The 15406-nt window shown below is 33.3% G+C and overlaps 2 protein-coding genes across 2 annotated transcripts; both read left to right on the top strand.

The window, feature by feature from the left end:
• The first annotated feature begins 2689 nt into the window (after nt 1-2689).
• On the top strand, nt 2690-6446 carry LOC139843591 (leucine-rich repeat receptor-like protein kinase PXC2). The gene is made up of 2 exons (XM_071833704.1): nt 2690-4272; nt 4925-6446. The coding sequence occupies exons 1-2, from the start codon at nt 2777-2779 to the stop codon at nt 6369-6371; spliced, it is 2943 nt and encodes a 980-aa protein (XP_071689805.1). The 5' UTR covers nt 2690-2776; the 3' UTR covers nt 6372-6446.
• Nucleotides 6447-12566: 6120 nt separating this feature from the next.
• On the top strand, nt 12567-13655 carry LOC139841662 (uncharacterized). Its single transcript, XM_071831868.1, has one exon. It carries the CDS (start codon nt 12567-12569, stop codon nt 13653-13655), a length of 1089 nt encoding a protein of 362 aa, XP_071687969.1.
• Nucleotides 13656-15406: the final 1751 nt, after the last annotated feature.

Raw genomic sequence — 15406 nt, 5'->3', positions numbered from 1 at the left:
ATTTATTTATATTTTTCAAAAGTAAGCATAAAAAGTTTATAAACTTTTTTAAATTTCATATCACGTACTATGTTTATCCAAATGTTATACAAAAATACTCTGTATCATCAATCAAAACAATATGATTTATAAATTAAAATAACAAAAAAGTTTAGCTACTTGTCAAAATTCAATTTGGATTAGCTGAAAAAATTATAATCCATCATGAATAGAGTGGATCGGTGAATATCTATTAGATCGGGTAGAGTGAATCGGTGAATATCTATTAGATCTGGTGATCATTGTTATTCCTACTTATAACTCGTGTAAAATTCAATAGCAGTATCATTAATCATTAACAATATTAAAACTATGAATAAATAAAAATATTAAAATACGTTGTGTCAGGAAAGCTTTCTTTTGATATATGTCGTCACAATTAAAAAAAAAATTCAATTACTAACGATATTAAAATTTTTTTTTTTATGAAAGGCAAGTAAACGATATTTACATTTTGCAATACATTAATCTGCAAATCACGGGATTAAGTTCTCACATCCTAATTCTTAATCGTAATTATAATATAAATATTTTTTAAAAGGTAACAAAAACGCATAACATGAAATACAAATAATTTAATGAAAGCTAGGACCGGAGCTAGAAACTTGTAGCTAGAGCTAGAAGCTTGTAGTTGAAGTTGGAGATAAAAGCTTATAGCTGGAACCGATAGTTTGGAATTAGACTGTCAGTGATGGAAGATTATAATTAGAACCGAAGCTTATCTTTTTATGACCAGAACTTATTTTTTATAAGCTCCCACTTAATTATTTATTTCTTTGATTTATGAATAAAGGCGTAAAATCAGTGTAATAACCCGTTTCTAGTTAAATTGTGGAAGGAAATCTAGTCCGTTATAAGAATAAAGTAATGACTAACTAATATCTCCTACCATGATTTTTTAGTGAAACCCGAAGATAATCGATTATTCCATTGTTTTAGCTTGTGAGTGGTGTTTTATCCCTTGGGTTGTGTCTAGAACGCGGCCCGTGTATCTCTTGAGACCGGTTTTGGGGTTCTTTTAGTTGGTATCAGTCACTCATGTATCGTTCGGGATAGTGGGGCAAACCTCATTGAGGACGATGAGTCTAGGTGAATCTCACATCGACTTTGAACGTGAGTGTTCTTGTGATAATGTTTCGGTCTGACGCTGACGTCGAGAGTTTAAGCAAGGGATTTGGTAATAACTCATTCCACATTGAATTGTGGAAGGAATTATGAGTCTCTTATAAACTTAAAGTTGTAACTCATTCCACATCGAATTATGCATGTGAATATTGACGATTGGACAATCTGTGGAGATCTTGATGAAGTTAGAAGGGATTCAAAACGGAAAAACTGCGTTTTTATGGAAACAGAGCTAAAATGTTTAATAACTTCATAGATTGATCGCATCTGATTGAGGTCCTGATGGAGGACTGAAGTTCAAAAGAATTAGTGATGATGGATTGAAATATAGTAAACTGTACAGATTCTTAGTGTCGGAAGCATGTGTGTCGACATGGGATGGACAGGACGCGTGTACACTTGAATGCGAGCTATCGAATTATGATGGAGTCGCAAATCTTGCATTTCTTGGAGCCAATATAAAGATTGTTTTGATAAATATCACAAATATTTTAGACATAAATCATCTTAAGACCTAAACTTTTAAATTAAAACTTAAAATAAAATTCATTTAATAAACATAAACATAAACATAATTTTTATTTAAAACTTAACATTCATCTATTAAAGTCTTTAATTTATATTTATGCACATTAATTACAATAATAATTAAATTATTTATAAAAAATATATTTTTTAAGTAGTTTTAGGTATTTATTTTTATCGTATACACAACAACAACAATACTCAATCCCGCGCATGCGGGGTATGGAGGAGGTGAGATGTAGACAATACTTAATCTACAGTAGAGTAAGAGAGAAGTCGTTTCTTTAATCATGAGTCGAGACCCATAGGAAGAGAAAGACATCTCTCTCTACTCCAGGGTAGAGAGATTGTTTCCGTAAAGAACTCCGGCAAAAATAAAAGTTTAAATAAATAAACAGAAAAGAAAATGAGATACCGTAAAAATGGTTTAATCAAATTTGTATGAATTTTAAACTCCTCCTGAAAATCAGTTTATCAGTTTAAGTGGAAGTCAAATCGTTAGTAGATCGAAGTTTGTTATTTTTGTGAATATATCATATTCGTAGTACGGTGATTAATACCATAAAAGGTCATGTGTAAGAAGAAATAAAGAAAAGAAAAGAAAAGAAAAGCAAAAGCAGTGTCTACTCTCGATCTCCGGCAACCATTATCACCAATAACTTGTCCACCACCCCATAAACACGGCACATATACACACACCAGACAACCCCTTTTCTTTCGCCCTTTTCTTCTCACTGAACTAATTACACCCACACCTCACATCATCTTATTATATCCTTCTTGTTGCTGTTCTAAAAAAAAATCTTATTATATCATTCTGTCACTCCAAATTCGATCTCTCTAAATTTCGTCAATATTCGCCATGAAAAACACCTTAAAACTACACCTTCACTTCACTTTCATCTCATTCTTTCACTTGTTGATTCGAACCCATTATCAAATTCGTTCTGACCCCTCAAAACCCACTTCTTACTTTTCTTAATTTCAGCCATATTTATGACGTATCCAACTTTCAGTCACGATTTTCATCAAACACCTTTCATACCTAGGTAAACTTCGACTATTTTTTACCGTATAAAGTCACAAAATGTGGATCACTACGACGCCGTTTCAAGCAATCGTTACTTTTCTTTACATTCTGTTGTTATTATCGCCTGAAAAAAGTATTCTTGTAGTGAAATCTGTAAATGTAGCTTTAAACGACGACGTTCTAGGGCTAATGGTGTTTAAAGCAGATATACAAGACCCATACTTTAAGCTTTCATCGTGGAAAGAAGAAGATGACAGTCCTTGCAAATGGGTTGGAGTTAGGTGTGATAAGTTTTCGGGTCGGGTCACGGAGCTCCATTTACCTGGACTATCACTTTCGGGTCATGTAAGCAAAGGGTTGTTAAGGTTACAGTTTCTTCAATCACTTTCTCTCTCTAGAAACAACTTTACTGGTTACATTAACAACCCTGTTTTAACACAATTAATCAAGTCTTTACAATATATTAATTTGGGTGAAAATGGGTTCTATGGATCCATACCCGAAGAATGGTTTAGACAATGTTGGTCAATTAGATTCATATCATTGTCTAGTAATAAGTTAACCGGTCATATCCCAAAGTCAATTGGGTCATGTTTGACATTACAAGATGTTGACTTTAAGTCAAATATGTTATCAGGTGAATTGCCCAAAAATATATGGTCATTAACAAGTTTAAGATCAATTGATTTGTCTAATAACTTTCTAGATGGTGAGATCCCAAATGAAAAGATTGAAACTTTGTTTGATTTAAGGGTGTTTAATTTAAGTTGTAATAATTTTAGTGGTGAACTGCCTGAAAAGATTGGTGAATGTTTATTGTTGAAATCAGTTGATGTTAGTGATAATTATTTAGTTGGTAAGATACCATTGTCTTTACAGAAGCTTAGTTTATGCAATGTGGTTTGTTTAAAAGGGAATTATTTTGCCGGTGAAATACCCGAGTGGATCGGAAATATGAAAAGTCTTGAAAGATTGGATTTTTCGGTTAATAACTTTACAGGGTTGGTCCCTAGTGCATTGGGTGATCTTGAATCTTTAAAAAGTTTAAATCTTTCATTGAATCAGTTCACCGGTAACTTGCCTGAATCCTTGGTGAATTGTATAAACCTTTCGGTTATTGATGTCAGTAGGAACATGTTTACCGGAAACATTCCTAGTTGGGTATTTAGTTTAAGGTTAAAAAGTGTTTTGCTTTCGGGTAATCAGTTTAGAGGGAATGTTGAGTTTGGTGAATCTGCTGCTGCTTTTGAGTCTCTTGAAATGTTGGATTTATCTTCTAATTCGTTTTATGGAACGATCCCATTATCGGTAGGGAATTTCAGTAATTTGGAGTTGTTAAATTTGTCGGGGAACAGTTTTAGCGGTTTTGTTCCTGCGAGTTTGGGAGGACTTAAAGATGTGAGTGTTGTGGATTTAAGCCATAATTTGCTTAATGGGAGTATTCCTAATGAGATTGGTGGAGCGGGTTCGTTGCAAGAATTAAGGCTCGAGAATAACTTCTTTACTGGCTCGATCCCAAACGAGATCCAAAACTGCCCCTTTCTAAGCATTTTGTAAGTCTTGATCTTGATCTTTATTTTGTCTAATCTTTTATGATTTATTGTATGTAGGAGTATGCATCAAACTTCAAATTATTGTTAATGCATGTATCTAACGTCTTATAACTTTTATTTGGTGATGTGGCACCAATTATTGATGACTTGGCAACATACAATACCAAAAATTAAAAGTTAGAGACATACAATAAACCAGTGTTGCGGAATTCGGAATTACTCAGCGAGTGCTTGGTTTTTGCAACTCGGGAGTACTCGGTCAAACTTGGTCAAAACAAGATCAAACTTGGTAAATTTAAAATTACTCAGAAAATCGGTCAAAACTCGGGATATTCTCAGAAAATCGGTCAAAAATCAAGATTACTCGGAAAATTGATCAAATCTCGGTCAAAATTGGTGAAAGTTAAACTTGGTAAACATTTGAGTACTCCCCGGGTACTCCCGGACTTGCCGAGTACTCCTTGAGAAGTCCTGACTGACCGAGTACTCCTGGAGAAACAATTTTTGCAACCTTGCAAGTTGCAATAAACACTTTAATAGTTGGATACACGCATTAGATTTATGGATTTATGGGTAAAAAAAGAGTGATACATTTCTTTACATTAAACCTTCACTATTAGTTGATTCTGATTATTTAAAATCACATGTGCAGGAGCTTATCTCGGAATAACATTAGTGGTATTATTCCTGTTGGAATCGCAAACCTAACGTATCTCGAATACGTCGATTTATCATTCAATCACCTCTCGGGAAGTTTACCGAAAGAGCTCACAAACCTTTCGAACCTTACCACATTCAACGTTTCCCATAATGACCTTGAAGGCGAACTTCCACTTGGCGGTTTCTTCAACACCATACCGCTTTCGTCAGTTTTTGATAACCCGTCTATTTGCGGGTCGATAGTCAACCAATCATGCCCCGGTGCACACCCAAAGCCAATAGTTCTGAACCCAAACCCATCTCACTCGGACCACGGATCAGAATCCTTAAACATGAGTCACAAAGGAATCATACTTAGCATCTCTGCTATTATAGCCATCGGTGCAGCCGTGTTGATAGCTTTAGGTGTTATCGTCGTTACCATTCTTAATCTTCATGTTAAAAACTCTATGTCGCGATCTGCTGCGGTAGCCCTCACGTTTTCTGGTGGGGATGATTTTAGCCATACCCGTTCACCGAGCTCAGACTATGGGAAACTCGTGATGTTTACGGGTGACGCGGAGTTCGCTTCTGGGACCCACGCATTACTTAATAAAGAATGCGAGCTTGGGCGAGGCGGGTTCGGGGTGGTTTACTGGACCGCCTTAAGAAACGGGCGGTCCGTTGCGATTAAGAAACTAAACCCGAATTTGATCAAATCGCAAGAAGATTTCGACCGGGAGGTTAAGAAACTCGGGCTGATTCGCCATTCAAACCTCGTGTTACTCGAAGGGTATTATTGGACTCCATCACTACAACTATTGATTAACGAATACGTTTCGAGTGGAAGCTTGTATAAGCATATCCATGAAGGAAATTCCGAAAATACCCTTTCGTGGAGAGAACGGTTCGAGATCATACTTGGTACTGCAAAAGGTTTGGCTCATTTGCACCAAATGAAAGTGATTCACTACAACATAAAGTCTGCAAATGTTTTGATCGATTGCTCGGGTGAAGCTAAAGTCGGAGACTTCGGTTTAGCTGCCTTGTTGCCATCGTTAGACCGACATGTATTAAGCAGCAAGATTCAAAGTGCACTTGGATACATGGCTCCCGAATTTGCGTGCCAAACGGTAAAAATAACAGAAAAATGTGACGTTTACGGGTTTGGGATTTTGATGCTCGAGATTGTTACGGGGAAGAAACCCGTTGAATATATGGAGGACGATGTGGTAATTTTGTGCGATATGGTTCGGGGAGCGTTGGACAATGGACGGGCTGATGAGTGTATTGATAGAAAGTTGAACGGTGATTTTCCTGTTGAGGAGGGCATTTCGGTAATTAAACTTGGTTTGGTGTGTGCATCGCAAGTGCCATCGAATCGACCTGATATGGAAGAAGTAATCAAGATACTTGAGATGATTCAGTGTCCTTCTGAAGCTCGAGAAGAGATAGAATGAAAAGGGGTGAAATGCTACTACAAAAGATGAACGAGCTCGTGTTTGACTATTTATGCATAGAGTATAAGGAGTCGATGCACGTCGTGTTTGACTATTATAAGTTGCCATCGTGTTTGACTATTTAATGTGAAGATTCAATCTTTGGTGAGAGCATTTTGCCTTTTGAAGGTTAGCAAAGTTGGATTTTGTTTGATATAGATTTAGAATCCATACATGTGGTTGTTTAACTATCTTTGAATTTTTTCATGTTGTATAAGATTTGTGTTACTGAAATTGGGATTCTCAAATTGACTCAAAACTACGGAGATTATGTAGGCTAGGGCCACAAAATGGGCTAGTTACAAACTAACAACTTTAATAACTCTAAAGAGGAAATGATTCAATTACAAGGAAAAAATAAAAAATAAAATAAACAGTCGAATTATAAGTTGTACATTATCACTTTTATTTCTCAATTAGCTACTTGGTCTCAGTCTAATCTCGTTGTGTGTCTTATATGTATTAAATTTCACAAATAACTATTGTCAAGTTGTGAAGAATGAGCTTAATTCAAGTCTACACTTCTTCATATTAATACACACACTGCCACATCAGCGACACATCACCATTTTCTTCCCATCACTAATCCATCACATTTTACTCTCAATCATTACACTTTTTTAACTAATTAATAAATACGAAGTATAACTTCGGATGCGAAATGTACAACACATTTTTTTAAAATGGTTGTGATGGAAAATGTTTAAAATTAGCTTATTGGATGGCGAGCATGAAATTGACAAAAATTGGCGATGCACTCCTAATGGGTTCCTGAAATTGGCATACATTCACAACTGCAAGACATTCCTATTGGGAATGCTCTTACTAACGTTTAGAAAACATAACTTTCAGCTTCTAGTAATGAAAGTTAAAACTTCAATTATCTTCACATTTTACTTATATGAGTTACATAAAGGAAGTACAGTTATAGTATAGAAGGTTTATCATCAATATGAAATATGAACACCATTTGTGCTTTTAGACTTGAATTTTGATTCATTTAAAAGTATATGTTTGTTACAACTTTAGGTGAACTTAATAATAACTAATACGGAGTATTAACTATTTGATGTAGGCCATGTATACTCAAATTTCAACATTTTCTGTACCTAAAACCTTATCATATCACGATCTAATGAATGATGTACAAGAAGTTAAAAATTATTACAGATTTGATACGCAAATTGTTGGTGGGGATGCATTCGTATGTTGTTGCATTGTTATATTGTACTTGTTGCATACAAGAATGTGACTCATTATATCATATCACCTTGATTTGAATATTTCTCCAACCAAATCCAACTCCATGATTCGATTGCGACTATATCAAATTTTGTCTTGCTGGATCCAATATATCAAACTTTAAATTGTGTTTTGTTAAAAACGAGTGATCTTGAGGTCAACAAGCCGGAAAAAAATGGGCTTACAAATTTGCCACTACAATTCAACATAATTATCATGTTGCCATCGTGTGGATAGTGTCACGTTTTCATAATTAGTGTGAGAATAAATATAATATAATATAACTAGCCTTTAAGAGCCCGTGCGTTGCACGACGACTCTTAATTAAACAAACTGGAAACGTTTATGCTATATTAATTACGGTATGATAAAGAGAGTATCACAAGTATTTTTGTGGATGAAATAAACATAATTTGATTAAGTTTTTTTGCTTTACACAAAAAACATAGATTAAGGCTACTAATTCCAACATTAGTAGATGTGAAACTCACTTCAACCCTTACTCTTTCCTTGAGCTAAGAGCGGGACATTTGGTGCATTTGTGTTTGCGAAAGCAACTTTATTTGAGTGATTGGGTGCTTGGGGATCTTCAAAGGAGACCCAAGTTCAATCTCCACCAACTTCACTTTGAGATCTTGTCTTTCAAAAAAAAAAAAAACTTTATTTGAAAGTGTCACACCAGCTTTGACTATCCACATACACATGATCAAAATTTTGTAAATTAAAATGGACCAAGAAATGCAACCTCAAAAAAGGTATATAAAAAGGTAAGTAGAATAAGAAACAATTTGCAGTTGTCTATGCACTTAGTATATAAAAAGGCAGAAAGTTTGACCCAATGGGTCGATTTGAGTTGTTCTTAGTCTCAAGTATGTTATACAAGTCAAAAGAGTCTAAAATTACTCAAATTGTAGTCTTAAGTGCTTACAGCCTCCTACTGTTCATTTGAATAAATATATTATTTGAGTAATATGATATGTAGACAAAAGAAAGATAATCAAGTGGGTCCCACGTGGGCCATACCAATAATGTAATATAGATAACGTGTCCTTGTAATAATTGTATTGTACATACGCGTGTTTAGTGTGTGGGCCATGTAGGCCATAGGATCCAATAATGTTAGCTACGTGTGCGGTGTAGAATTAAATAAGCCTCAGTGCGCAATTATGTATAGGTAGTGCGCGGGTCCAGGGCATCTGTAAATAGTTCTATGGCTCGCCTATAAAAGGAAGCCTCGGTCATCAGTTGTAATCAGGTTGTATTTTGATAATAAACCTCACCTGGTTTTCTCTGTTGAGTCTTTTAGATTCTGAATAGCAGAGCTATCGTCGTTGAGTCCTAACGGATTCTGAATAGCGACACCTATCCGAGCATTATATAATTGAACACAATTCATCATTCATCAAATATCGTATAATCATCCATTATGCATTCATATTAAATACTAGTAAATATTACACGGATCCTCACGATCCTAAAATTAAACACTTCCGCATCAACAACGTAGTAGTAAAAATTCTGTGGATGTAAACAAAAGAAAGATAATCAAGTGGGTCCCACGTGGGCCATACCAATAATGTAATATAGATAACGTGTCCTTGTAATAATTGTATTGTACATACGCGTGTTTAGTGTGTGGGCCATGTAGGCCATAGGATCCAATAATGTTAGCTACGTGTGCGGTGTAGAATTAAATAAGCCTCAGTGCGCAATTATGTATAGGTAGTGCGCGGGTCCAGGGCATCTGTAAATAGTTCTATGGCTCGCCTATAAAAGGAAGCCTCGGTCATCAGTTGTAATCAGGTTGTATTTTGATAATAAACCTCACCTGGTTTTCTCTGTTGAGTCTTTTAGATTCTGAATAGCAGAGCTATCGTCGTTGAGTCCTAACGGATTCTGAATAGCGACACCTATCCGAGCATTATATAATTGAACACAATTCATCATTCATCAAATATCGTATAATCATCCATTATGCATTCATATTAAATACTAGTAAATATTACACGGATCCTCACGATCCTAAAATTAAACACTTCCGCATCAACAACGTAGTAGTAAAAATTCTGGTATCAGAGCCTTGTAGTACGATTCAAGAACCAAGCAGCACGATTCAGAAGCCTTGCAGAAAAACGCAACATCAAGAGAAGTACTTGCACGCCCAGAAATCTACATAAAAAATAATCAAGAAGAAACTCTCAGGTATATTTTCTAAAAATTTTTTTAAAAAAAAAAAAAAAAAAAAAAATTTCTAAAAATCAAGAAGACATATCTAACGAATTAGAAGAAGATATTTCTATTATAGACAATATAGAAGATGAATCAGGTTTTATGACCGATATTATGATAAATAAAAAAGCAATAAGAAGAACAAATTTTACACTATCTGAAAAACATAATTTTGATAGAACAAGGAAAATTAAAGATATTTTATTTAGAAAAAACATTATTTATTTTGGAAAAATGATAGGAGAAGAACCTGTACCTATTGAGCAAACAAAAGGAGATATATTAATTCCTATCATCAACAGAAAACAAATAAGCGATAGAATTAAACAAATGAATGAAAAGGATAGAACTAAAATAGCTTATGTACACATATCGACTATACAAATTATATTTAAAAGTACCTTCATGGGATGTAATACACCTATTGAATTAGAATTAAGAGACGATAGAATAATTGATAAAAATGAAAGTATAATAGCAAAAGGAAAAGGAAATTTGTCCGAAGGAAAAATTAAATTTGATGTAAATATTCAATTAGGCCTAAGTCTAAAAGATAAAGATCTAAACAAAAGTATTACAATAAGATATGAGTTATTAAGAAAAAATTTTATGTATAAAGGAAACCACCCTTTTACGGTTACATATCAAATTAATTATGCATTAACAAATTCTCATCACAGTATTACTTTTAAAACAGATGATAGAATATATATAGATAAACTTTTTGAACCTCTATTAAACCTAGAAACACCCAAAGTATTTACTGGTCAAAAATATATAGAAAGAAGAAAATCAACCTCAGACCTACCATCTGTTTGGATACCAAGAATAGAAAAACCAATCTCTGTAACAACAGGTGAAACAGCAGACGAAAAAATAGAAAATATACAGCAAACTTTACGAACCTTAAGTCAACGAATTTAAAATGAACAAACTTGGTAGTATAGCTTCCAACAAATTTAGGAATAAAATTGATAAAGAAATATATAGCGAAAACCTCGAATTAGAACTAAAAATAATTTATAGTAAAAAAACCTATCAATTAGAATATATAAAAACCAACAACTATAATAAAAAACAATTAGAAATCTTATATTCCGCGATAACAGAAAGAATTAAAAAAGAAGAAGAATTATCCATAGTTGATTATTATAACAACGAAGCAAGAAAAAGATTTCAGAAAAGAATATGGAAAAAACAAATAGAATTAGAATTAAAGTTATGAGTTCTAGAGTACAGATTAAGTGTTCTGAATTAAATACTTTTTGGAAAACATACTTAGATAGAAGATGGGAAGCTATTAAAGGGGATTATGAAATTATAGAACAACTTAAGAAAGAATTAAAAGAATTAGAAGCTGGTTTAGAAAAAGAAAAACTAAAACCTGAAGAAACACGTAGGTATATTAATTGGATAGTAATTTATAATAAGGAAATTAAAAGGAAAAAGTACTTGATTCATAAAAAACATTTGAGTATTAAAAATAATTTCGAAACTATAAAATATCATTCTAAAAATCTTACAATTTGTTAAAAATTCATGGATTTATCAAACATTAAAATAGGAAAAGAAGGAATCACATCCAACAAACCATTTATACCATTTAATCAAACACTTTTTGAAATACCCAAAAATTTACCCGATTAATCAATTTACAAGATCGATATAGAAAATATTTCAGAAAAACCTATAGGAGAAAAAATAGAAAATTTAAACTCTACTTTAAATAATATTATAGAAATTCTAAGTTTTCTAACACTAAGACAACTTCCAGAAATAAAAACAATTATAGAAAATATAGACAAAATAAAAATAGTAAAACAAGACATTAATCATGAACATGCTAGTACAAGTACTATAAAATATGAAGAAACAGAAGAAATCGATACAGATCAAGAAGAATCAAGTTCAAGAAAAAGGTATAAAATTATTCCACCACTACGAATAGCATAATTTTTACCATGGATTCAAAAATACAAATGAATAATTTCAAAAATAAACTTTGGAAATCATTTTTAGACGAAACATGGAAAAGAATTTCTTTATTAACTAAATACATCGAAGAATATGAAAAGTATCTTGAAGATGAAAAAGACATTGAAGGCATAGAACTTTTATCGTCTATCATTAGCACACACAAAAAATTAGTAAACAGCTCCTTAAAAAGTATTAAAGAAAGTTCAGCAAAGTTAGTAATATGTTAAAGCATACATTGCTTTGGGCAAATATTCCATGCAGAATCTATCTTCAAGAAATATTCATTAAGCATTACAAGATCGATGAAGTCCAAATCATACTCATGAAAACAGCTCTTTTGAGCATATGAAAAGCAAAAAGCGCCAAAGCATATAAACTATTTTTACAGGTATCCCAACAATGGAAGCAATCATCAAGCAGATTCAGCACCAGTTACAGCAAAAAAGAGAACAAATTCAATCACACCAACGACAACTCTCAACTTTTCAGAGGGAGGAAGAGGAGTTACAATAAACACTAAAAATTCTAACCCAACAAAAAACCACTCCCAAAAAAGAAACTCCAGAAAAAATCAAAAAAGAATCATCTTCGTCAACAACACCTTTATCATCAATATCAAATTCACAACCACCACAGGAACCAATTGTCATTAACCTAGAAGAACCAGAACAAGCCCCTCAAACACCTAAGAAACAAAGTTGGTATGAAATGGCCGAAGAAGAAGAACAATCTCAGCAAACATCAAGTCCAGAAGAACCAAAGAAAAAATGGTATGTCATCTTTGACGGACCATTCAAGGGAGTATACAATGATTGGCTAATAGCAAATCAACACATAGCAGGAAAACGTGTAACACACAAAAGTTATACGTCTCGAGAGGCAGCAATTACAGCATACAAAGCAGCATACAAATCAATGCTAATGCAACAACCTCTTGAAGCCAAACCTCCGGCAGGATCAGGAATGGTTAACCTCGGTCAGTATTTACACGGTCAAAAAGCAAGCCTCAATGCCATAAATAGAATACGAAACATTCTCTCTACAACAGAATATGAAGACAGAAAAAATCCATCAACAGAAAAATTCCAAAGGCTATGGGATAGCCTTGTAAATTACAACGAAACTCATACAGCAATGATGTTTTATCCCAAAAATAGGAAAACTGGCCTCAAAGCAGTTTTTCTACCAGAAGCATCACCATTAACAAGATCAGAATATTTTGTCCATGGACTGATCGATACCCTCTATATAGATGGTCGGACACTTCATGAAATCAAAGAATTCCCTCAAAAAATGCAAGAAGCAATCACACGATACAGAGATAACTTCGCAAAGGACAGAGAAATATTTCTCAGAATACATTCAAGCTACCCAATATTTAACGAGAGTTTACAACTACTCGTTCCAGTATTCACTATAGCATATTTAGGAGTAAGCAATGGTAATTATCCAACAAGAGATGAAGCACCCCAAATAACACCCACTATCGACCACCTGGTAACATCTCTAGCAGGAGTTTACTTTAGCTCCTCAAAAATAGGAAATGGTCCAGAACAGCAAGAAAATATAAGAATAAACTACATTAACAAAAATATACTAATTTATTCAAACACCAGCGAAAAGATTGATGAAAAAGGCCTCAATTTAATTCAAAAATTTGAAGAACCTTTCGAAGCATTCACTGGACAACTCGCATCATTACCAGAGGACATGAAGAGACTTTTATGCAGGCATATTTCTCAAGCACCAAGACACAGCTGTGAATACTGCTCAGACAACAGCACAACCATGGAGTAAAAAATTACCAAGAACGCTAGCTTTTTCGGCGTGGGGAGGATGTAGACAAAAGAAAGATAATCAAGTGGGTCCCACGTGGGCCATACTGATAGTGCTCCAAATGAACATATATTTAGTAGCAATATCGTTCCAATATGTAAAGTTTTTAAATGTAATTTCCTTATTTTTAGTTGTAATAGTTAAATAAATAAGTGCGAAGACGAAAGACGCAAATCGCTCGAAAATGAAGATTTAAAGACAAAAACGAAGATTTGAAAGACCAAAACATCCAAAAAGCTCAAAAGTACAAGATACAATTAAAAAGGTTCAATTTATTGATAAGGAACGTCTAAAAATGACAAGAGTACAAGTTACGAAACGCAAAGTACAAAATATCTCAGCGTACGCAAGGACGTTCGAAAATCCGGAACCGGTACATGAACCAACTCTCAACGCTCGACGCAACGGTGTAAAAATTACGAGTCAACTATGCACAAGAATAAAATATAATATTTAAATAATTCATAATAAGAATAATATTAAATAATAAAAAGTTGTTAATTGAGCATAGTTCAGGGGTCGTCAATGAAAATTCAATTTACAATTTAGCCTATAAAAGGAACCATTGTAACGATGAGAAGAAAAAAAGAAATTCTTTCCGATCTTTTTTTTTCTTCTATCAATTATCAATATCAATTATCAATATCTATATTCTATATCTCTATCATAATGTTAATGTAATAAGATATAACAATAATCTTAATTTTAAGTTTAAATTATGATAATAATAAGATTTATGATAGAGATCATTTGAGTGTGTAAGTCGAAATTCTGTCCGTGTAACGCTACGCTATTTTTAATCATTGTAAGTTATGTTCAACCTTTTTACATTAATGTCTCGTAGCTAAGTTATTATTATGCTTATTTGAGCCGAAGTAATCGTGATGTTGGGCTAAAATATTAAGACGGGGTTATTGAACTTTGTACCATAATTAAGGTTTGGGCAAAAGACCGACACTTGTGGAAATTGAACTATTGACTATTAATAGATGGGGGGTATTGTCTAATTGAGTGACAACTCATTGGAGTCTGTCGAACCTATCTTCAAATTAATTAACCTAATAATTAATAATGATTATGGTTGTCCTATTTAGTGATGTTCATATGGAATCTGTTATAATCATTTAATTAATCAATTGGGTTGGGTAATTGATTATTCATTCTGATCAAGTGGATGAATTAATATTCATAAACTAATTAAAACAGGGGTGGATTACATACAGTGATAACTGGTGTAATTGTTGACAGAAGTGATAACTGCGTCACAGTTTAAATCCTTAATCAGTTGGAATATTTGACTTCGGGTATAAGGGTAATTTGACGAGGATACTCGCACTTTATATTTATGACCGATGGACTATTATGGACAAAAACCAGATAGATGTATCAAATAAACCAGGACAAAGGACAATTAACCCATGGTAATAAATTAAAATCAACACGTCAAACATCATGATTACGGAAGTTTAAATAAGCATAATTCTTTTATTATATTTCTCATCGTATCTTTATTTACTGTCATTTTATTACTCGCAATTTTATTTTCTGTCATTTTATTTATCGCAATTTATTTTACGCACTTTAATTTTTGTCATTTATTTTTACGCTTAAAATCGACAAACCGGTCATTAAACGGTAAAACCCCTATTTTATAAAAATACTACTACTTATTTATATATATATTTTTACAAATAAACTTAATAATATAGCGT

This window comes from Rutidosis leptorrhynchoides, chromosome 4 (genome assembly GCF_046630445.1).
Source record: "Rutidosis leptorrhynchoides isolate AG116_Rl617_1_P2 chromosome 4, CSIRO_AGI_Rlap_v1, whole genome shotgun sequence".
NCBI classification, from domain to species: Eukaryota; Viridiplantae; Streptophyta; class Magnoliopsida; order Asterales; family Asteraceae; genus Rutidosis; species Rutidosis leptorrhynchoides.
The sequence above is the reverse complement of the archived record's forward strand: the minus strand, read 5'-3'. Positions and strand labels throughout refer to the sequence as shown.